The sequence below is a fragment of the Mastomys coucha genome, unplaced genomic scaffold (assembly GCF_008632895.1).
Source record: "Mastomys coucha isolate ucsf_1 unplaced genomic scaffold, UCSF_Mcou_1 pScaffold16, whole genome shotgun sequence".
In the NCBI taxonomy this organism is placed as follows: domain Eukaryota; kingdom Metazoa; phylum Chordata; class Mammalia; order Rodentia; family Muridae; genus Mastomys; species Mastomys coucha.
The window spans coordinates 70,514,380-70,539,640 of NW_022196898.1; the positions used below are offsets into that span (position 1 = coordinate 70,514,380).

The window sequence follows — 25,261 nt, forward strand, 5'->3', positions numbered from 1 at the left end:
GCCTAGTTTATTAGTGAATATGACCCCCCAGGAGCAGGAAAAAAGGCCTAGGATGAAGGATGGAGAGAGATATTATCCCAATATACACATATTTGAGCAACTGGTCCTCGATATCCCCATAACTGGAAGAGCTATTTTGGTATTTTGGAGGAAACTTATGGAAGGAAACCTGGAGCCACTCAGCTTTAAGGCAGAAGGCAGTAGGTCCCCTCGCCCCTTAGTCAAAGATGGTTCCCAGGCCTTATCTCACCTACACCAGACAGTGTGAGTACAGTTCACTCCTGTGGGCACCAGCCATGTGGTCAGAGGAGGGGTATCCAGGGTGGGCCAAGACAAGGTAGAGGCCTTTCTGATTGGCACCAGCTTCAAGTCTGTTAAAGAATGAAGGAAACGTTCTATCTCTCAGTGGCTGAAAGAAGAGGTAGTGTGAGCATTCTGATAAAGTGCTTATATAGTGAGCTACTATAATAATAAACCAGGTAGCACAATGCCTGCATGTTTCAGGTTCTTGATAACTGGAGATTGTTCTCACTAGGGAAAACAAATGTTAGCCAACTCCAAAGGTTTACGGTCTGGCGTGGTGAAAGATTTATAAGCAGCTAACACCAGCTGAATACATGGGATACTAAACTAAAGGTATAGCCTCTAGCTTCTATTTCAAGTTGTGTGTCTTACGTCTATGTGAGTTGGTTCGTTAGTCGGCTGATAGGTTCCAGGACAGGTTCCCACCTTGTGTCCTAGGCTGGCCTCTAACTAAAGCTCTTTCAGCCTCAGTGTCCCTAGTGTAGCACCTGCTTTTCTGCTCTTTACTTCTTGTATAAGAGAGAATAACAGACACCTAAAAGCTTTTCTTTTTACTATGCCTGATATGGATGAGGAAGGTGCCCATTGTGCGCGTAAAGTTGGTTTCAATATGGAAGAACAAAGAAGAATAGAGAGTCTGTGGAAAGATTCAGGAGAGAGGTCATGGAAGGACATGTCCCTGCCTGAGACATGCCCCATGTGATCCAACTCCAGAACAGCTAGCAGATAGCTCCCCCACTTCCTTCTGGCTGCCACCTCTTTATCTGAGGCACCCTTACTTGAGCTCTTCCAAGTGCGCCACAGTGCCCCAACTGACCCCAAGTAGTCCACATATCACAGCAAACCCTTTCAACCAATCTGTTCATGCAATTCGGCTCACACAATTCAGTTCACTGCTCAATTTCTTATGTTGAGCACAACTCCTAATCTACAACTACAGATCATTAAGTAGAGGCAGAGCAGAGAGGAGTAGTACAGGAGAACTGGGCCAGGTTATGCCAATAGGAGCATTAAATCGGCAAGATGGGTGTCCTGTTAAATAGGAACAGGCAACTTTGCCCACTCTCCAGTCTTTATCTGCAACTTGTGTTTTCCCACATGCATTTGTCTGGTTTTCATTCTACCCAAAAATTTTTTTTCAGGGCATCTTGTTAGCTCTTGGGTAGCTTTTTATTTTTATTTTTTAGTGAACAAATAAAATGGAAAACAATACACTAGTGAGGAAATAGCAAGCTGTTCATATTTTTATCATGACTGTGGGGCTTGGTGATTCATAAGCCCCATTCCTATACATTTTAAGAGAAACAAGTTACAGGAGCCTCTTGTATCCTGAAGAAGGAGTCGTGGAAAGCATTGCTTTTCACAAGTGAAGGGTCATGAGAAATGAAGGGGAAGGCTTCCTGTCTTGCATTAGAAGTCCTTTTGTGACTGTCCTCCTGTCCCACACATACAGTAAACAGTGTAATAAATACCCTTCCCCCTCAATTTACCCAGCAGGAAGTCTTCAATGCTTCTCCCAAGTTCAGTTTAGAAAGCTTGCTGGCTGTCCTGCATTCAAACAACCCTGTGACTCATCTCCCTCCCTCCCTCTTTCCTACCCCTTTTCACACACACTCGCACACACACACACACACACACACACACACACACACACACACACCTCCTTTCCAAGGCTATGTACGAACTGTCCCCACCTTTGTCTTGATTTCCATCATTCAGACCCTGTGGGTCCCATCTCAGTGGATTCTTTCCTTGTGTATGTAGGCATACATGAATAAGCTACCCTACCCTTCTGCCTGAACATTGTTTCAGAGGAAAAGGCAATATGGATTTGTTCTCAGTGCTGAACCGAAAACTAATACAGTAACAGGTACTGTGGGGTGGTACAAGACTGTGCCTAGGGCTGGCGATCTCTGGCTTTACTCCCCATATCCTGTATTTTCTAATTTCAAGCCAGTAAGACTACCCTTTGAACAAATGGGCAGCGTTATTCTCTGAAAACAGTTTACGTCAGTATTTATTTCTGAGAGATTATCTCCACTCTCCTCAGCAGGGGAGAAAATTATTAGTTTGTTTTTGAGATAATTTCAGATAATAATAATAATGAGTTGGTGAAGTAACATGTTTAGGAACGTTTTTTCTTTTTTTCCTTTCTTTTTTCAACATAATCACTCCCAGGAGCGAGCACCCGCTGGCCCAGCTGTACTGTCATTCTATCATGGAGCACCATCATTTTGACCAGTGCTTGATGATTCTAAACAGCCCAGTAAGTATGTCATTTATTGTTGTGAGTTTCAAAGAGAGCTTTTATACATGCAGTTGTATTTTTAGGTTTTGGACTTATTCCCGGCATCATAAATTCTTGAACATTCTCTACTCCTTTTTGGGTAAGAAAGGAATAGCCCAAACATTCTACGGCTTCACTTCTCTGGACAGTAAAAACGATCTAATGTTGCCCGTGGGGGAAATGTGATTACTGACCTTTAATTACTCCAAACTAGAAACCAAACTGGTATTTTATGGTTCCTACTTAACTTTTTAAACAAATGAAGATCAGTATCTGTTTCTTCTTTTTTTTTTTTTTCCTTTTGGTTATGCTAGGATTGAACCTAAGGCCCTGGGCCTGCTAACCAGGAGCTTTGCCAGGCAGCTGTACTCCCAGCCATCTCTCTGTTTTATAGGAGCTTCTAGCAGCTCACAAACCATTTTGTTAAGGAACGAGAAAGCTATTCAATGGCTTGGATAAGTGAATATTTGTAAATGTAAGAAAACACATGATACAGTTTGCTAAGTAAACACACAGGAGCATAACATTAACAACATGTTCACATTACCTGTTGTCTAGCTGTGTTAATTTTATAAGAAAGAGAAAAAGAAAGAAAGGAAGAAAGAAAGAAAGGAAAAGAGGAAGAAAGAAAGAAGGTTTTTAATTATTACATTGAACAGTCATAATGCATGATACATGATTGGAGGAGATTTTATCAAAATGCCTTCACATTTGCTGGGCTCCAGTCTAGTTTTCTCCCTGGCTAGAGTAAAACTAGGGAGTCACATTGTGGTCACTATTTTTAGGGCCAGCCATATAACATCCTACTCCCATGTTGCAAACCAAAATGGCCACTCCGTACTTACACTATGAGCCCAATTTCTTCCTTTCTTTGCCTCCGCCCGCATCTCCTGCTCCTTACTCTGTGTTTCTTCTAACTCCTTCCTTACTCCTAAGTCTCCGTGTTGTTCCCTACTTCTCCAGCCAGAGAACAAGGAAGCAGAGAAGCAAGAGAAGGGGTGTGACCATTCTTAACAGACTGACAAGGCTAAGTGTTCCACTCTTTGTTCCTGGTGGGGTGACTGGTGGTAATGCCATTGTTTCTATTGAGCACCCTCATTGTGGGGATATCCCACAACAGCTACTGAGTGGCCAGACAATCTGGTCTTGCCTTTTAGATTTCTTGGGCAGGATGCATCCCACAAATCGTTTCTAGTCCCACCTCCCCAGTGAACACAGAAGACATACACAGGGTCTCTCCTTCTTGAGGGAAAGGGAATTCTTACCTCTTCCCTAACACCTTGGTGTGACTAGAAAGCTAAGAAGCATGCAGCTTGGGGTGCAGCCCAGGGGTAGAGTGTTTTGCATGTGTAAGGCACTAGGTTGGATCCCCAACACTGTTAAAAATGAAAGTTACGCAACATGTTTGGCTGCCTCCTATGAAAGTTTATATGAGACTTAATAGCTTCTGCTGTAACATGGAGCGTGAACTCATTGATATGTGATCGTTATCATTTTAACGCATTATATTATGGGAATAAAAAAGTATTAGAGAAACTGTTAAATCCTGGCATTCACTAAGAAAGTATTTGAAGAGTGAGACGCAGGACATTGTACCCTCATCTCTGGGCTGCAGAAGGCTCTGGGCACTGCTTCACTTTTACTGAGCAGTTCCTGTCCACACTGCCTCACGCCTCACAGTCCAGCACTTTCTTCCATTGCTCTTGTATGCTTTTGGTACATTCGGAGGCAGCCTCGAGGCCCTTCTGGGTCAGTTCACCTCCAAGAACCTCTCATGGTTGGCTTTGTGCTCTGATTCAAAGCAGCATAGATTTTTCAGTGATCTGCCCGAACACCATTTCCCATAAACGTTGTTATTTTTAGTGTACGATTTTCCAAAATCGAGCCTGGAGAAACATATGCATGTTAGAGTGGAAACATCTGGACTTTCCTTGGGAAAACGCTCTGTAGCTAAAGCTTTTTATTTATTTCTTTGGTAGGGGAGGAAATAGATTTTTTAAAAAAAATGTGGGCTAATGTAGCCCAACCTGACCTCTATGTCCCTGAATAGTTGAAAGCTGGTCTTGATCCCCTAATCCCCCTGCCTCTACCTCCCAAGTGCCGGGATTACGGGAGTCCACTACTACATCCAACTTATAAATGTCCTGTTGGTATCTTATTTCAAGTTCAGTTCCAAAGGAAATAAATTACTAATCTTTAGAAAGGTGGATTAAATATTTTCCTGCCATACTTCGTTTGTTAGATAGTGTATAAATTATTATTTAGAATGCTATGACTTCGCATAACACACAAGAAATCTGGATGTACACTTTTCTGGCTTAAGTCATAAAAGCCGTCTATATATTCTATCTTCGTAAGCACAATTTAAAAAAAAAAATACAGACTCCGCTCTTTGGAGGAAAACTGGGACTGCAGTATCAAAAAAGACATTTCGACTTCTGCTGGAAATTGTCTTATCTTGAAAATAAGTAAGGGCATCAGGAGTTTTATGAATAGTTTCTTTTGGCCCAAATCTAAAAGGATGAAATATTTTAAAATAATGATTGTGGTTGCAATTATAGATTCTGGTCATTAATTCAGCCCATGTTAGTTTTAGACTCTCATTACCCCCTAATCACTGTCTCTGCCCCCAGCTGAGCAAATCAGTTCTAGTTCCCTGACTTCATTCTCTGCTTCCAGACCTCACTTCTAAAGCTCCGGGTGCTTTCTTGGCTCTTAGACTCAGTAAGCCTTACGATTCAGTTTACACAAATTTTGAATGTATTTGGACTGGCTGGTGCTTTGTTTACTTCAAGATCAAAGAGCTACTCTGTCTTGAATTACAGACAAAAATACAGGATGTTATGTAACAAAAACCTTCAGTGATGTATACATGGGTTACCCCCCATAGGCCCCCACGCTTGTTTAGAAGAATATTTCACAGTATGGAAACATGACCTATAAGGAAAAATTAGCGTGATTTTTATTGTTCTTTGTGGGAGGGGTTGTAATATAATTATGTCATTTCTTCTTTCTTTTCCTTCCTTCCAATCCTCCTATTGACCCTTCCTTGCTCTCTTGCAAAAATTCATGGCCTCTTTTTTCATTAGTATTCCACATACGCATGGGTCTGTGCTCTTCCCTGGGGAAGACTCACCTGCTCTCAGGATATGCCTTACTCCCCCTTAAGGGTTCCTTATAGACCTTCGAGCCCATGTTTTCTTAGGTCTCCAGGTAGTAAAGCGCCTTTGTCTCAGGCCTGTTAACCATCCACATTGTCATGTTCACAAGGAACACGTACAATTCTTAGTATTGGTTAAGGTCTAAAAATGTGTCTCTAATCAAGTATCTAAAAGTTTCACAACTTATTCTTCATGCTCACGCATATGATTCGAGTTCAATCTGCCCGAAGGCAAAGGACACATTAATTTGGTGTTTATATTTCAACTCAATCTCAAGGAGGTTATGAGTTAGAAACACACATGTACAGAGGCAGGGGAAATGTCATGTGGCTGTTTTTGTCTCCCCTGCCAGGGTGGTGTCTGGTGATAACGGACAGGAAAAATAGCGTAAGCATCTATCGAGCAGGCTCAGAATATGAGGCATGTGTTTAAGTCATACAACTATAGCTTCAGAGTGTATTCTTCACAGCAGCGCCCGTGGGTGGAGCACTAACAATGTCTTTCTTTTTATATAAAGGGCAATCAGATTCTCAGTGGCCTCTCCATTGAAGAATACAAGACCACACTGAAAATAATCAAGCAAGCAATTTTAGCCACAGACCTTGCACTGTACATTAAGTAAGTGTTAAGAAGTGGCACCCTCCCAAGTAGATCTTGAAGGCGTTTTCCTGTCCGCACTGGGAAGTCTTTATAGAAGCCAGCGTCCGGACACAGCTGTAACCAGACTGGTGGTTTTTAAAAACAGGCGGTCAAAGGAGCGCCTACTCCTTGGCACTCCTGTTGCTACAAATGCTAGCACAAGGCTGTGCATGATGCTCTTCTACGGCTGTGTCTCTGAAATTGCCTTGGTCAATCATAGTGGATTCCAAAGGCAACTGATCTTCCTCCTTTTACTCTTTTGCCAATCTCTGTCCATTCATGATTCTTTTATATGGCCACCAAGCTTCAGGGGCAGGCAGAGAACACTGAAAGTGATCTGAGTTTCTTTTCATTTGACTTTCATGGATGACTGTTAATGTAGAACTGTGAATGTTAACATAGAAATTAAATGACTTCAACACACACACACATCCACACACACACATCCACTGCTCACTATCTACAAATGTATATGTGTCTGCTTCGTTGAAATTTGGGTCAGTTTGAAGGGAATCAAGCTAGAAGAAAATAGAGCAAAGTTCAGTTTGTTCAAAAGTAATTTCAGGGCACAGATCATCAAATCACAATGAACTGGAAAAATGTCACAGTCTACATAGGCTTCCCGTTTTTATGCCACATGAGTTTCTCCTCTCTGTGTGGAACTTTGATAGTTAATCATACACCGTCCATTTTATCATGGATGTTTATCTTTTGTTGGCCTTGTTTCTCACAATGCTTGTGGATGCTGGGTACAGAGGAAGTCTTTCCTAGACACTGATGACCCTTACGTCAGTGGAATGACAGGAAATAGTATCTAAAATTTGCTCCTTGCTTCCAAAGTATGTCTCATCTTCACTGCCCTTCTTTTAATCTGCAGCAAGATGTGGCTGAATTAGAGACTCTAGACTTCCTTACCCCCATGTGCTTAGGAGAGCTTTAATCATTCTTGCCAACACATTTTAATTCACACTATTTTATTTTTAAAAAACAAAATAATTTATGTAATTAAATAATTAAAATTTTGAATAAGGAGCATTCCTGAGTTGAAATTGCCATTATTTTTGATCTGGAGTTACAAACAATGTCACGTTTTTATAAACGTTTCTACTGTAAGTAAGGCAGGATGCTGCGTGTGGATGAAGCTCTGATGTTGGGTTCTAAGATGGGGACAACAGAGATTTTCCTCAAGTGTGTGTTCCACGAGTCTTGTAGGTTAAGGGAAAAAGAGCCGGAGGACTCACTGTAATCACTGTGTTTTTCTAATTTTTTTTTTTAAGGAGACGAGGAGAGTTTTTTGAACTTATACGAAAAAATCAGTTCAGTTTTGAAGATCCTCTTCAAAAGGAGTTGTTTCTGTAAGTTGGCTTTACTGTCTACGCAAGCTTTGCTGTCCCCGTTAATTTTCTCGGAGCAGTCGTTAATTGGGATCATTTGTTACGTATAATGACTTTCGAGGTTGTCGACTGCTCCCCAGTGGAGTATAAAGGACTGAACGTGGTCATTGGTAAGGAAGGAAACTGACAGTTGCCTTGTTGAAGACTGACTGATGGATACTGTAAGGAAGTGGAGCATTGTGGCTCAAGATTAGTGTTTTGCTTCATTTCTCCCAATCTTTGGCATAGAAAAGGAAAAATTAACATCCTATAGGTTGTGAGAACAGGATGGTGGCTGCAAATGTCACTGCTCTTGGGCCACAGCACAGCAGTGCTTTCCAGTGGACCCGTCAAAAGGGCTGTGTTTCAAACTCTGTACACCAACTCCTTTCTTCTAGCTGTAGATGATAGATTGCTCTTTTGCTACTTGCCTCTGTCTTTACCATGGCAATAACTTGTACCAGTGAAACAGAACCAGGAAGGCACCATAGTACCTGTACTTGGCAGGATGAAGGAAAATGATTATCACAAGTTCAGTGCCACCCGGGGATAGAAACGTTGAAGCCCCGTCTTAAACAATAAAACAAAGCAAAACAACAGTCAATCACTAACAGTCCAACAGAATTACAGATAGCGTTGCTACAATGGTGATGTGGACATTTTTAAAAAATAAATTGAGATTGCTTAGTCTGCAAAGAAAATATGCAAATTAAAAGGAAACAACGTACAAACACGGGGCTGCTTGTTCTGTATAGTCATGCTTTCCTTAGCATCAGCTTATCTTTCAGAGTAGTGCCATAGAAATGCACGGGCCTGCTCCTATGACTAGCACGCACTCTAAAATAACAAAGAGAGAAATGCCACGAAGCTCCAAGTTTGGGCCAGGTCTCTCTGTCACAGAGAAGTTTGTAATCAAGGTCGTATGGTTCGTCACCTTTGGTGGGCAGGTTCTACTGTCAAGCACGCTTGAAATCCGTCATGACAGTGGGTTCCAACTGTGATCAAAGATACCTCCAATGTGCTCATTCCTGTGGGAGAGTTAATGTTGTAGAGACCATGGTAACATTAGCCTGTGCTTTCGGTAAAGCATGTCTAGAAGAACAAAGGATACTTTCTTTACTTCAATTGCTTGTTTTGCGGAATAACCTTTTTGCCTATTTCTTTAAACAATGTAAAGGGGCCATTAGATATTTGAATATGACTCAAGGGGGTGGGGAGGGGAGCTCTGCTGCAGTCAGACACTGGGCTTGGGGATGTAGCTCAGCTGCTAGAAGGCTTTTGTAATAGTCCACAAAGCTTGGGTTCAGTCCCTAACAGTACATAAAAAGATACGATGGGCACACCTGTAATCCCAGAACTTTGGTGATGGATCAGAAACTGAAGGTCACCTTGGCTACATAGAAAATTTGAGGTCCTCTCAGAATATGTGAGACCCTTCCCATCCCCCAAAAGGTAATGTTTACAGCCACCTTGTCTTATTCCAAGGCACACTGTTATAGCCAAGGGACTGGGTAGTTCCCACCGCTCTAACCAGAGACAGGCTAACAGCATAACAGAAAAAGATTCTCCAGCATGTACTGCTCTACCATGCAAAAGTTGTCACATGGAAAGCCTTGCAGGTGGTGGGTGAATTCAGGTGACCTGCCATAATCCAGGACTGTCCTCATTAAATATGTGATGTGATCCTCCTGACTAGTCTGTACGATTTCATCTCACTATCACTGTGGAAAACCCAATGACAGCAGACAAGCTTTTACCCCAAGGACAAACTTCAGCAACTCCCAGGGCAACCAAAACAGGGAGGCACTATCACGGACACAACAGCCAAATAAATACGCTTTGTTCCTTGGTCTTCACATTTTGGGTGTTCTCTTGTTGAGCAGGTTTTAATTTAACATTTTTTTTAAAACCAGTAACAACTTACTGAGGATAAATATTCACAAGATTTGGGGGTTTCTTTCTCCCTTAACAGAGCAATGCTGATGACTGCCTGCGATCTCTCTGCGATTACTAAGCCCTGGCCTATTCAACAACGGGTATGTTGCTCAGTGATGATCAAAGCTGAACTAAAAAGTCAAAGTCAAATATCTCCAAACATATTAACTGTATATTTCAAAATAATACATCACTACTAGTACTTTCTTAAATGATCACTGAAGGATTTTACCTCCATCGTAGCTAAGCTAAGAGTTGACAGTTCTGCTGCACCAAGAAATGAATTGTAGGCACGATTTTTGGATACAGACTTCCTGCTATGGTCAAAACTATTTGACTTGAGTGAGTGACTTTATTCTCAGGCCACAGAGAACAGGTTACATTCATTTAAGAAATGGTGTGTGTGTGTTAAGATGGTCTATCCATAAAGTCATTCACCAACTGTTTCAATGAACAATGGTTCTGCTTGGAAGGTGGCACAGACATTAGGTGTGGGTAAGAATCTGGTTCATTAGCTGTGATAATTTGGAAAAGCATTCATCTCAGAGAAAGAGAAGAGTACAAGAATACTTTTCAGTATTGTTGTAGATAAGCATCTACATAACACTGTTAAATTGATTGTTGTTTTATATCAAACAACTTTTATAATACTCATTTTTACTGTTATAATACTTTATAAATTTTAAGGAATATGACAAAAAAAGATATTGTAGGTATTGAAGAGGGGGAGTCTCTGGGAGGAGTTGGGGTACAAAAGGGAAACAATAATGTGATTTAATTCTATTTACTTAAAATATGTTTTTAAATGTTAACAAATTCAGACAAATTGAAATCATGTAACTTTTCTCATCATAATGCAATAAAAGTTAAAAAAAGTCAAAGTAAAAAAAAATCTCTTCACTTAAAGGTAGCTTTGGATGTAGATAGACTTTAATTCCTTTATATATAAGACAGAGGCACACACCTCATTGTGTGTCTTAGTGATTAAGTGACACTGCTTCATACAAAGGACATACATGTTCGTTGCTGCACCTCTGCCACTTTAGCTGTGGTGTACAGAGTGATGTCTCAGGGGCACTGGTGTTCATCACAAGTAGCAGCATTGAGCACCCTTAGTGTTCTTATTCTTCCATGCCTCTAAAAACAGGAGTATGTGAGAAACACTGCCAAGTTCAGCAGCCAGCTTGGGATGGATCCTGACCCACACCCCATCTAACCATCACTTAAAATCAGGAATTTAAAATCAGGAATGGGGACACCCCCGTAGTTCTTGGATTGTTTAAGATGATTTTAACTATGCTGAGTTTTTTGTTTTGTTTTGTTTCCATATGAAGTTTATTTTTTCAATTTCTGTGAATAATAGTGTTGGAATTTTGATGGTGATTGTGTTGAATCTATTGACTTCTTTTGGTAGGTGACCACTCCCCCAATATTAATCCTACAAATCCATGAGCATAGAACATCTCTCTATCTTCTCTATCTCCTTTTCTTTATTCAGTGTCTTAAGATTTTTTTTATATAAGTATTTCACTTATTTCTTTCTTGGTATGTTCGCTGTTTGTATAAAGGACAACTACTGATTTTGTGTGTTAAGTCTGTATACTGCTACTTTGCTGAATGTATTAATCAATTATAAGAGTTTTCTTATAATTGGTCTTGGTATCAAGGTTATACTGGCTTTATTTAAAAAATGGAAATAATCCTTCATTTTCTATTTTATAGAATAATTTGAGAAGTATTGCTGTTAGTTCTTCTTTGAGTATATCGTAGAATTCTTTTCTAAATCCATACGGCTCTCGTCCTTTTTTAGTTGGGAGAGCCAAACCATCCCTGCATCATTTGTATGAAGCTAACTTGTTTGTGGTGGATAATCTTTTTTGTATGTTTTTGAATTGGGTTTGCAAGTATTTTATTGAGAATTTTTATCCTATGTTCATCATATATGATTTGTTGCTGTGATCGAGTGTCTGTTTGGTATTGCCATCAAGGTAATACTGGCTTTATTTAAAAAATGGAAATAATCCTTCATTTTCTATTTTACAGAATAATTTGAGAGGCATTGCTGTTAGTTCTTCTTTGAGTATATGGTAGAATTCTTTTCTAAATCCGTATGGCTCTCGTCCTTTTTTAGTTGGGAGATTTTTTTTTAATTACTACTTTTATCTCATTGGATATTATAAGCCTATTTAAGTTATTTACTTCTCAATTAAATGTTAAGTCATATATGTCTAGAAATTCATATACCTCTTTTAGGTTTTACAGTTTAGTAGAAACAGAATTTTTAAGTATAGGCTTAGGATTCTCTGAATTTTCTCAGTATTTGTTGTATCCCTTTTCATTTTTATTTTTTTTCTACTTAAAATTAGAGTTATTTTATGTGTCTGAGTGTTTTGCTGGTTTGTATATACCATGTGTGTCCCTGATGGTCATGGAATCAGAAGAGGGTCTTAGATTTTTTGGAACTGGCATTACAGGTGGCTCTAAGCCATCATGTGGGTGCTGGGAACCAAATGGGTTCTCTGCAAGAGCAACTGGTGCTCTTAACCTCTCAGCTATAGCTTTATTCTGTAATTTCATGCAATTGATCCTCTCTGGTTGGGTAAAGGTTTATCATATGTTAAGTTTTTGTTTGTTTGTTTGTTTGTTTTTAGAACCACTCTTCATTTCACTGGTTCTTTTATTCTATTTTAAAATTTTTTATTTCATTGTTTCATTTTATTTCATTAATCTCATCCTTGGGTTTGATCATTTCTTCCCACTCTTTTTTGATGCTATTGTTATTTTTTTCTAAAGCTTTCAGGTGCATAATTAAGTTGTTGATATAAAATTTCTCCATTTTTTTTTTGTATGTTTGATTGGTTGGTTTGTTGTGGTTTTCTATGTAGGCATTTAATGCTACATAGAAAACCAAATTTATTTGGTTCAGCACTTGTGGTTTCCCATGGACTTCAGTCTATTACATTTTCATTTTCATTCTATTATAGGACGTTTTCAATTTCCTTTGATTTCTCCTTGACCTAATTGTCATTCGGTGGTGTGTTTTTAGCTTCCATGAGTTTGAATACTATTTGCCATTTCTGTTGTTGATATCTAGCTTTAATATTTTATAATCAAACAAGATGAAGGTTGCCATTTAACTTTTCCTATATTTTTAAAGACTCACTGAGTGTCCTAATGTGTGGTCAGCTTTGGAGAAAGTTCCATGGGCTGCTGTGAAGAACGTGTACACTTTGGGACTAATGTTCTAGGTTTGGGACTAATGTTCTGTAAATGTCTGTCTTAGTTGGGGTTTTACTGGTATGAACAGACACTATGGCCAAGGCAACTCTTATGAGGACAGCATTTAATTGGGGCTGGCTTACAGGGTCAGAGGTTCAGTCCATTATCATCAAGTCAGGAGCATGGCAGCATCCAGGCAGGCATGGTGCGGGAGGAACTGAGAGTTCTACATCTTCATCTGAAGGCCGCTAGGAGAAGACTGGCTTCCAGGCAGCTAGGATGAGGGTCTTAAAGCCCACACCTACAGTGACACACTTCCTCCAACAAGGCCACATCTCCAAAGAGTGCCACTCCCTGGGCCAAGCATATACAAACCACCACAACGTCATTTAACTCAAAGCTTCTTTGTTTAATTCCTGTCTAAATGACCTGTTGGTGAGAGTACTAAAATCATCCACTGTCACAGTGCTGGGTCAATCTGTGATGTTAAATGTAATAATGATTCTTTTATAAAGTTAGGTTTCTATGTGTTTGTCATGTAAGTGTTTAGAATTATAATATCCTCTTGGTAAATTTTTCTTTAATACATATGAAATCTCCTTCCGTAGCTCTTCTGACTAGTCTTGGTTTGAAGTCTCTGCTTGCTTGTTTCTTAGTTCTATTTGTTTGGACTAAGTTTTTACATTCCCCACTCCCATGGGGACATCCTTGGTAGTGAGGAGTGCTTCTCAAAGGCGATGGGAAACTGAGCTTCTTTTCTCTAATCTGATCTGTTACTTTGTGTTGTGCCTTTTTATTGAGGAACCGAGACTATTAATTTCAAGTTATTAGTGAACAGAGTTTGTTAATTCCTATTATTTTGTTATGGTGTAGCTTTTTTATGCCTCTTTTGGTTAACTGTCCTTGAATATTTATTCCTTGTATCCATTTGAGAGTGTTTAATTTTATCTTCACACTTAAATATTCCTTCTGGTACCCTCTGTAGAACTGTTTTAATAGACATAAATACTTTAAATATGTGGGTTTGGTTTTTTTTCTTCTTGAAAGTTATATTCTGACCTCAAGACATACATCTTGGCACATGCGCGCACACATATAGATAGATAGATAGATAGATAGATAGATAGATAGATAGATAGATAGATAGATAGATAGATATAGATGGATGATGTATAGATAGATAGATGGATGGAAATCTTAAATTGACTATGAAGTAAAAATAGATATACTCCCTTCAGATAAAAACAACATCAACACTGAGAAAGACTTATTTGTGGTGGTATTAATACTGTAATTTCTAGACAGGAGAGATAGCTCCGCAATTAAGAGCACTTTCAGAAGCTGGGTTTCATGTCCTAGAACCTACATCAGGCAACTGTCCCTAACTCTGGTTCCAGGAGTTTATACCCACTGCATACAAAACACACATAAATAAAAATGTAAATAAATAAAAATCAAAAACCTTTCAAATAAAAAGCAGTAATTTCATAAATTAATTTGATTAATTTTTTTGGTACAGGATTTGAAATCCAGGCCTTGTACATGTTAGACAAGAACTCTTTCCCAAGTCCTTGAAACAGTAATTGTCCAAGTCTATACAGGGAACTTCTTTTAAAACAAAATCATGATAAAAAGACTTCTTATAATTAAAACTTTATTATACAACATTTTAAAATAAAAACATCACACAGAGAAATTAGCCAGACTCAAAACCTGTATGTGGTAGCTAATCTTGGTTGTCAACTTGACTGTACCTGGAGTCAACTAAATCCTAAGGAGCTGGGCACACCTTTAAAGGATTCTCTTAATCTGATCATTTGAGGTTGGAAGGTTTACCCTATGTTTGAATCATTGGATGTCAGAAAGCATGCTGTAAACCTGGGCTATACCTTCTGGTGGCAGACCAGAGAAGAGGGAAGCTTTCACCTTTTTGCCTGCATGCCTTTACTCTGGCTGGCAAGTTCATCTCTCCTGCAGCTGAGGCTTCCCTTCACTGGCATCGCAACTTACTTCTTCAATATTCCAACACAGACCAAAGATCGGCTGAGGCACCCAGCCTTGTGGACTGAACAAATACTGGATTCTTGGGAAGCAGCTACTGTTAGACTATTTATACTACTGCCTGTCTGAAAGCCACTCTAATAAATGCCATTTAAATGTAATGTATATATAATGATATATACATATATATAATGATAGATATACATGCATACACACACACACACACACACACACACACACACGCATATATTCCATCAGCTCCGTTTCCCCAAGAAAACCTGACTAGCACAGATTGTGGTACCAGGAGTGGTTCTATAGAAAATAAAGTTATAAGGATGATTTTTTTAAATGTTCCGGAGCAGACTTTCCAACTTGCTGGCACCTACAGTTGCTGGAACCTCCTAGAAGCTTGAAGAACACTAAAAGTCCACGGTGTGAAGTATTTGAGGAATGTGCTGAGATAAATACACTTCCTTACTCTGATCGGCCTATTGGAGACGAACAAGGAATTTACTGACTCCATGCATAAAACTTTTGACAATTTGTAGGAAAATACGGTGCCATCTGGTTGCTTCTAGGACCTCTGGATTTATTAACAAAAGAAAAAAGTAAGCTTCCTGATAAACTTAACGGACTTCTAGCAATATACAGTGACAATGGAAAACCACAAACTCTGCGGTGCAATGCCAGATGTGCATAAGCAGTGTAAAAGCTTCGAAGTGCACCCTGGCAGAAAGCCTTCTCTCCAGCAGCCACAGAGCTCAAGTTTTTGGAAAATCAAACCAAATCCCTCATTATAAGAATGGCTGGATCACAATGAAAACTCAAGTCCCAACCTCAAAAGGGGTCATCAGTTTAGGAAGGGCACAGATTGGTAAGGAACTGGATCCTGTAGCTTGGGATAGAAATGTGTAGGAAGACCCTACTGAGGCTGAGGACTCCGAGTGCCTAGCTTCTGAAGGGTTAGTCTCACCAGAGGAAGTAGTCTCGCCACCCCTAACAGGACACATCCTTACCCCAACCTCCTGCAAAAATGTTGCCCTTATTGAGCCAGCAATGACTTTCTGTGTAGGAGTATGCCAGGCAAGACAATATTGATGTCTCTCAGGGCCTACCAATAGTTGCTTTTAGACCTATAGAGCCTATAGGCTCTTACAGGGGAGATAGAAAGTGTAGTCCGTGAGGAGGTATGCTATACCACAGAAGAGTTTAAGGAGTTTGCTAATTCACTTATTGCAGAAGTCTGGAGAATACATGTGGGAATGGATTTTAAGGGTGTGGGATAATGGTAGAAGAAACATAAGCTAGATCAGGTTGAGTTTATTGATATAGATCCACTGAGTGGAGGTTCAAGGTTTAATGTGGAAGCTCACACAGTTTTGGGTTACTGTTTTAAAGGTATCAGAGGCAGGAGAGATGGTTCAGTGGTTAAGAGCACTGATTGCTCTTCCAGAGGACCTGGATTCAATTCCTACCACCCACAATGTAGCTCACAACCATCTGTAACTCCTGTTTCAACACCCGCATGCAGACATACACCAATGCTCATGAAATTAAAAAAAAAAAAAAGTATCAAGACCTTGATCATCTGTCTCTTCCAGAAAATATCACCAGTGGTCCACTCTATTGATGACAGTATGCTAAGTAGGCAGAGAGCAGGAGGTAGCAACCACTTTAGACTTGTTGGTAGCACATATGCACATGAGAGGATGGGAAGTGAATCCAATCAAAATCCAAAGGCCTTCTATCTCAGTGAAATTTCTAGGAGTCCAGTAGTGTGAGGCATGGAGAGATACTCCTTCTAAGGTGAAGCATAAGTTGTTGCAATGGCATCTCCTACCACTAAGAAATAAGCAAAACATTTACTAGGTCTGTTTGGATTCTGGAGATAGCACATTCCTCACTTGGGTCACTTTGGCCCATATACTAAGTGACAAGGACAGTTGTTAGCTCTGATTGGGGCCTGGAACAGGTCCAGGCTGCCATGCAGACTGCTCTACCACTTGAATCATATGACACACAGACCTGATGGCACTTCAGGTGTCAGTGGCACAAAGTGATGCTTTTGAGGACCCTTTAGCAGGTGAGTAGTTAAATCACAGAGGAGAGTTCTGTTTCTATAGAGAAGCCTACATCTCAATTCCCTTCCATACGGCTGGAATAGCCATTCTGAAAATGTGGGCTTCACATTCTATTTCACACTTTAACAATCAATTATGTTTTTATGCATCAGTCTACCACCAAAAGAAAAAAAGAAAAAGAAAAGTTAATGATAGATTTGATACAAGTGGAATAACAATAGCCAAAGCCATTCTAAAGAATAAGAATACTTAAAAAAGAATCATAACACCTAGCCTCAAATTATACAACAGAGCTAGAGTGATAACGGCAGTCCGGTACTGTCATAAAATAGATGGAGCTGAAGAGACGATCAGCACTTGCTGCTCTTCTAGAGGACCCGGGATGAGTTACCAGCACCACGCATGGCAGCTTTCAACAGTCTGCAGCACCAGTCCCAGAGGATCTGATGCCCTCTTCTTACTTCTGCAGGCACTAGGTCTGCAGGCAGTGTACATGCATACATGCAGGCAAAACTCACACACATAATAATTTTTTTATAAATTAAACACTTTAATGTATCAATGAGAGGACCCAGAAATAAAACAATGAAGCTATACCTACTTGAGTTTTTACAAAGGAATGAAAGACATACATTTGTGGTGAGGGAAGATAGACTGTTCAACAGATGGTCCTGATACAGCCCGTTGTCTACCTTCAAGAGGATGAAGTAGGATCCATATCTTTCAACACTTGTCAAAAGTCAACTCAAAATAGCTCAAAGACTTTAATTGAAAACCTGAAATGGTGAGACTACTAGCTGGAAACACAGGGAATACTCTCTACGACTGTGGGGTTGGCAGAACTTCTATAGCACAAAGACTGGCTCCAAGCGTCAACAGCCACCGCCTGGGTCTGTCTGAAGTGAAAAGATCCCCACACAGCAATAGAAACCATCAGCAGAGCAGACAGACAACCCACAGGATGGGTGCAGGTCTACACCAGCTATGATTAGGGAATAAAACTGCCAGTCCACAAGTGGGCTAACGAAGAAATAGATCCTAACCTATAATGTATAGACACAGATATGGATATAGATAATATAGATATATATCCATAGGTGTAAACAAAAGTACATGTAGAAAGAGTGTAATTTAGAAAGAGCAAGAAAGAGGAAATATTGGATAATGAGGAAATCTAGGTAATGAACATGAGTTGTGAGAGGATATAAAAGCTAAAATAATTTTTAATAACCATTATTATTTATTTGTCTCAGTGGTTGAGAGCACTGTTGCTCTTACAGAGAACCTGGATTTAACTTCCAGTAACCACATGGTGATTCACAACCAAATGTAACTCCAGTCTTAGGGGATTTGATACCTTCTGAATATACTAGACATGGACATGGTACACAGATACACAAAGATTCTCATACATGTAAAATAATAAATAAATGTGAAAAAAATTTAAAAATAATCATTATTACTGGTACTTTTATATTGATACTCAACTAGTATTGTAGGATATAGGGCATGAAGCTTGATCAGTATTGAGAGCTAGGATTCAAATATGAATGGAGGTGAGAATCTAAGGCAAGTGGTCTTAGACAGAAATCCGGTTGTCCTGAGTTTGAATTGGAAGTATCCTGGAAAATTATGCTTCATTCTGGTTCCGTGTCCTGAAAGAGTTTATGCACAATGACCAGCCACTAGTACAGAGCTTCTGCTGGACTGTAGCCTCTAACTGACTCAGTCTGGAGCAGCCATGACTCCATCAAGGCATGACTGGATGAACTAGGGAACAAGAAGATAAGCATGGGCAGCTTTGTTACACTGAGAGCAAGGAAGTTACCAGAAAGCCCCAGAGTGGGGTCCAGGGAACAGAGACCTGGTCCAAGAGGTTTGCACTGGTCCAAATGAAAGACGCTGAGCACCGAGAAGGACGGAAATATATAAACATGTTTAAATCCAAGAACTCAAATAATAATGCAGCTATTATTAAAAATGAAACCTTCTGCCAAGTCTGGCATGGCCATGTAAGGGATAGTATGACGTGATTTCCTGCTCCTGGAACAGAGAAAGCAAGGGTGTGGCCTCCACGTGCATAAGGCTAGTATGTGTAATGGTGATAATAATAATAATTTTAAAATGTATAACACATTTTTTCCACATTCCTCCTTTGAGGAATGCCCTCTCTGCCAAGGTTAATGACTCCCTTGATAATCAGAGACAGCACGCATTCAGGAATTGAGGGTGTGTCTATGTCTTTAGCAAAAAAAAAAAACAAAAAAAAACAAAAAAAAAACTGCTGGGACCTTCAGGACAGCCCTTAAGGCCGTGGAAAAGAACTCCAAAAACATGACTTTGAAAATATATAATTTCTCAACTATGTAATATGTAAGGATGCAGTATGCATTGTTTAAAGAGCTTTACAGATCTAAAGGAACAGAGGCAGGTAGACTATGAGCCAACTTGCCATAAAGATACAGACAGGTCAATACAAATGCAGGCAGATTCCTGAGTTCAAGGTCAACCTGGGACAGAAGTGTGGTCAGAATGGTAATTCCAAAACAGGGTCTTACTCTGCTATTTTATTGTCTGCTTGTCTTTGCTGTCTCTCCTGAGAATCTAGGGGCTGAGGTCTTGGATGCTGATTCGTGGGTAATCAAAAGGCAACGTGGGGTAAAGACCGAATTGATAATGTGAAATAAAGACTGCTTTTGCTTTGCAAGAGATGAGCTATCCAGAGAGTTTTCCAAATAGCCAGAGAAAGCCAGCTCCAGAACGCAGAACCCAAAGAGCAGTCTGGAAAGCTGTCTTGAGCAGAGCATAGGCCAGCAGCTTGGACCCAGGATCTGACTTTGAGTCACATTTGCTTTGGCAGCTCTCAAACACCCCTCCTCTCAGAACCCCTCTCCAAGCCGAGGCTGGTCCTTGGCTACCTTGTGTTGTCCACTTTGGCAAAGGCTTGAGAACCAGGTGTATTTTTAATGGGTATACTTGGAGGAGACCTATGTTCTTACATATTACACTGAAGCACAACCAAATAATTGATCTGGGAAACTTTCTCTCGTATTTAAAGTAATAAAATAAACCTAAGAAGTGTTGGCTTTGATGGTCACCCTTGTGAAAATCTCTAAATAAATGGACTCCTGAAAACAGCAGCAATTATCAATATCACAAAAGTTGGGGCAGACGCCATATAATTAGCCACTACTAGAAGTCTAGAGCATCATGCCTAAGGAAATGGGCTAAGAAGAAAAGAAGATGTCAAACTAGCTGAGCCTCAAGAAAGCTTTAAGTGGCATCATAAGAATGTGGTCTACAGAAGCCAGACTCTGAGAAATCATAAGATAAACAAACCAATATTCATCAACAGCAAAAATTGCAAGACAACGTCAAAAGAGAGATTACGAGAAACTCAAAGACCTGTCGACTGGTTTCAATACAGTATTTGGTGGTGTTTTTCACACGCTTTTTATAAACAGGTGCTTAAGACACAGAGTTTGTTGTGACCCTGGTCTCCTGGGACTATCAGAAGCTACATCCATAAAGTCTCATCAACCTGACTGCCCAAATATTAGCTGAATGAGGATGACACCAATAGATGTGATAACATGGTTGAGGGAAAGCTCACAAGGCCTCAACCCTTCTCAAAGACTACAGACAACTAAAGAACGGTGGAAGCAAGAGAAACCATCTTCCCCACTCGCCAGTTGATTGCCCAGTACCAAATGGTCAGCCCTGAAGGCATACATGCAAGCAACATTACTCTGACTGAGCAGCTTGTATTTATGTAGTTAGAAATATGTGCGTGCGCGCACACACACACACACACACACACACACACACACACACACACACACAATAACAATGAAAAAAATGTCGTGAATTTGAATACAAGCAAGGAAGAGTATATAGAGATGCTTAGAAGGAGGAAACAGGAGAGGGAAATGCTATAATTATATTTATAATCTCAAAAATTAAAAAAAATATTTTTTTCAAAAGAAGACAGGAAGTGGGGAGGAGGGGTGGATCTGGGAGGAGTTAGGGAAGGGGTGGAGGGTAGATATGAGCAAAACACATTACTTGAGATTCCTAAGGAATTCTGTGCCTTTTTTAAAATTAAAGACATGGTTGCTCAATAAGTTGGTTCCTGGTTATTCATATGGGTGGGCACAGCCTTGCCTTGTCCGACAAAACTGAAATGCACTGCTTTCTGCTTAGTTGCAGAGGATCATGGGATTGTGATTATGTGGTTAAAGCAAATGCAGCATTGGTTCTGTTTCTCCTTACTGTTTTATCTTAATGCTACTTAATGTGGAAACAAAGGGTTCGCTATGTTTCATTATCTCCATTCAAACTCTGTTCGGAAGAAAGGCATGTTTACCCCCTAACACTCAGTCCGCTGTGTGTTTCAGATAGCAGAACTCGTGGCAGCTGAATTCTTTGATCAAGGAGACAGAGAGAGAAAAGAACTTAACATGGAGCCTGCTGTAAGTCTCCTGCTTTGTCGGTAGGAACTCTTCACGACATTTTAAAGTTAGATACTTGGCTTAGAGGCAGGTTCTCTCTGTCATCAACACTTTGGCCTCAGACTCTTGGTGCTGGTGTGACAAGCATGTGGCCACACTTGGCTAAAGTGTATACTGCTTCACACCTCTGTGACACTTTTCCTCCAGTTTACTATGTAACACTTTCTCTCTTTTTAGAAGAATTATACACGCTGTTTACAAAAGCAAGCCAGGAAGATGAACATTGCTTACAACATTGCTTACACACTGGAGAATGCGAGGATTAAGCCTTGAAGGCCTTAACGCTCCCTTTTCTGTTTGCTTTTCAATCTCTGTATTCAGAGAAGAATAGGTGAGCCCTTCCATGGCTAATTAAAACACATGCAAATTGAAAGTTTCAGGCCAGGTAATTAAAGTGAGGGGCTTTCTGTGCAACTGCTTACTCTCCGACTCCCAGATTGTGAGTTTGGTTCTCTTCAAGTTGTTCTTTTCTGTTTCTCGTTTCTTTCTACACTTCCAACCACAGAGATTAAGGCAGCCCACATTTACAGCAGCATCTTGTGAAAGGAGCAGACCTGTGTGTGTGTGTGTGTGTGTGTGTTTGCTTACAACATTGCTTACACATCGTGTGCCCTGTATTTTCCTGTGGTTTGTTTTCTCTATTTTAATGTAATAAGGAACTTTTTTTCTAATAGGATCTTTGGTGTATATGGACTATAGTTACATGAAATAAATTCAGCCACAACTTAATTCACTTCCTTTGCTGTAATATTTGCCACATTCATTGTTACAAACAGTACAGCAATAAACAGCTACATTGTTCTTCTTTACTATTTTGTAGGGATAAATTTCCATAAGGGAACAGTGATTTTAAGAGTGTTTGCATAGCAACCTTTTAATATAAATGTATGCATCTCAAATGGGAGAGAAGGAGGGAAGGATTCTTCTCAAACCATTCATGTTTTAGTTATTTCTTTTCTTTGTAGGGTTGGGAATGTATACATATACATGTGCATTTACATATACATATATGTATATATATATATATATATCTGTCTGTATATATTTATGTATGTTTGCACCCCTTAAGCTAACCACCAATTCATCTTTTTTACAGCCAACCTTTTCTGTGTACTTTGAATAAATGCAGATCTGTTTATGTGTATTTTCAGGATCTAATGAACAGGGAGAAGAAAAATAAAATCCCAAGTATGCAAGTTGGGTTCATAGATGCCATCTGCCTGCAGCTGTATGAGGTATTTACAGAGAAAATACCAAAAATACTATATTGTTGAAGTTAGACTATGTTATGGATTGAATCTGAAGTTCATTGAAGAGATTAACACTAGATGCATATGTTTGCTTCTAAGTCAAAAACCATAATTATCACTGTTATTGTTTCTTTTTGGCTGACGAATGTGATGTCTGTACAGAACAAGGGATACATTTTACATTTGCTATTTCACAAAGGCATTGACTCATTCCATGTATAAATATCTGCGGAGTGCCTAGGGTGTGCTGGACACTGACATATTAATTTAGGGGATGCTAAGAGACACATGCTGGTGCTGTCCTCCAGGGGACATTTCCTGCATACTCTGTGTTAGCATAATCTTGCTAATGTTTAATTTTAGCTTTAAGTACAAAAAAGTCACCCCATTCTTTTTTTCACTGTCATGTTATGGCTTAGATTAGGGGAGAGAGAGAGAGAGACAGAAAAATGTCCTTAACATTTTTTAAAAGGAGGAGGTTACAGGAACACAGGCTCTGATTTCCACCCTCTGCCAGTTTCACTTCTTGGCTTTTTGTAGCCTTTGTCCTTCCGGGAAAAAGATTCTTCCAATATTATAAGGTTTACATGTTTATTACTCCAGCGCACAAAGGAGATGGTGTCTTTGTTTCTAAAAAGTTCAAATGGATTCAAGTTTTGTTTATTTGAGAAATTATCCTGGGGTTGTCATAAAAGGTTAAGATTGGACAAAAACTACAATTTTCTAATCCAGAGATTGCAGATTCAGTAATTGATGTGTAAAGTTCATCTTCCACACAGAGAGAATATTTGCCCCAAATATGTAGTTAGTGTAGATACCAATTGAGAACTCAGTGTTTTTGTCCTTATTCCAGGTTTCAGTGTTCTATATTACTGTGAAGAGAGACCATGACCAAGGCAGTTCTTAGGAAAGCTTTTAATTGGGGCTGGCTTACAGTTTCAGAGGTTTAGTCCATTATCATCATAGCCAGAAGGAGACAAGGGGAAGGGGTACTTGAGTGGTTGAGACGTAGTTGAGAGCTACATCTTCATCCACATGCAGAGGGGAAGAAGGAGGGAGGGAAGGAAGGAGAGAGGGAAAGAGGAGAGACAGGGGGAAAAAGGAGGGAGGGGAGAGAGAGACAGACGGAGACCAGACAGAGACCAGACAGAGAGAGAGAGAGAGAGGGAGGGAGAGAGAGAGAGAGAAGCTGCTTGATCCTGGTCCTGGGCTTTTGAAACCTCAAAGCCCCACTCACAGGACACATTTCCTCCAACAAGGCCACACCTCCTAATCCTTCTCAAATAGTGCTACCCCCTGGTGACTAAGCCTACATGAGGCTATGGGAGTCATTCTTATTCAAACACCAAAAACCTTGAAAGGTTTAATACAGCCTGCTAATGAAGGGTGAAGGGGAAGGTAGGACAGAAGACAGCAAAGGAAACTGAGGAAAAGACCACCGCACGTCCACCTCCTCAGCACTGCCTCCCCACTGACGACAGGGTCCGTTTGGCTAGTTTCCTCTTTTGCGTAGAAGTTCTTTCTCAAAAGCAGCTGGATACCCTCCACCTTCCTTTGTATGACGGACACCTTCTCTGTTGGTTAAATGAAGAGCCTTTCTTAGTTGGTGATACACATGGCTCTTGATTTTTCCCATCTCTGAAATCAGAAAGAATAGTGTTGTCAGAAGAGCCATTCTAGATTCCACTCTGTGGTATAGTTTGTGTGCCCACTCTTTATGCTGTTTGGAATTCTAGATGATCTTAACTAGTGTTTTCCCTTTATCGTGAACATAGTATGTTTCCACTGCAGAACAAGCAGAACGTCCTGAGAAGCAAACTGGAAGATAACAATCTCTCATGGTCTTACTATTCAGAGATAGCTACTGATGTTGGGGTGTGTGCTGTGAGATGTCTTCATGTCATTTCATAAGAAGTCAGTGTTTGAAATCCATGATATAATGCACATAGATATATGCCTGAGACATTTGTAATGACCATAAAACACTTACAACATATTACTCAGCCTTATTGGGTCTTTGTCGTGTCTCTATTACAAAAGCTACAGCAAACGTTCTTGTAGCTAAATGGCACTATGCTTGGTATATAATAATAACCTTGATGAAAACCTTGCATTTAAAAGTGCATTGTATAAAGCCGTTCTGTGGGAAAGCAAAAGGCACAGCTTCCCACAGCAGAGCTTGGGTAAAGAGTTAGGGTCTACATAAATGAGTCCCCACAGCTTAGTGTTCACATACTTTTAAGATTCATTTGTATTCTTAATTGTGTGTATGTCTTCCTGTGGCTATGTGCAAAGGGTGCAGGTGTTCCTAGAGGCCAGAGCCAATGGACCCTCTGGAGCACTAGGCAGTTATGAGGCACCAAACATGAGTGCTGGGAACCACTCAGGTCCTATATAAGAGCAGTCTATGCTCTTAGTGGCCAAGCCATCACTTCCGCACTCCCCCTACCCCGCACCATCGAGCTCCCTCAGTGTTGTGTTATTTTGAAATGCCTGTTCTC

At 40.0% G+C, this 25,261-nt stretch overlaps 1 protein-coding gene across 2 annotated transcripts in view; it reads left to right on the forward strand.

Moving 5' to 3' along the window:
- The window catches only part of Pde5a (phosphodiesterase 5A), a 134,654-nt gene that overhangs the window by 105,273 nt on the left and 4,120 nt on the right, over nt 1–25,261 (forward strand). For both annotated transcript variants that reach the window (XM_031375340.1, XM_031375341.1), the window contains exons 15-20: nt 2,482–2,569; nt 6,269–6,369; nt 7,668–7,745; nt 9,736–9,799; nt 21,397–21,471; nt 22,662–22,745. In XM_031375340.1, coding sequence (XP_031231200.1) covers nt 2,482–2,569; nt 6,269–6,369; nt 7,668–7,745; nt 9,736–9,799; nt 21,397–21,471; nt 22,662–22,745 — 490 coding nt within the window. The remainder of the gene's footprint in view (nt 1–2,481; nt 2,570–6,268; nt 6,370–7,667; nt 7,746–9,735; nt 9,800–21,396; nt 21,472–22,661; nt 22,746–25,261) is intronic.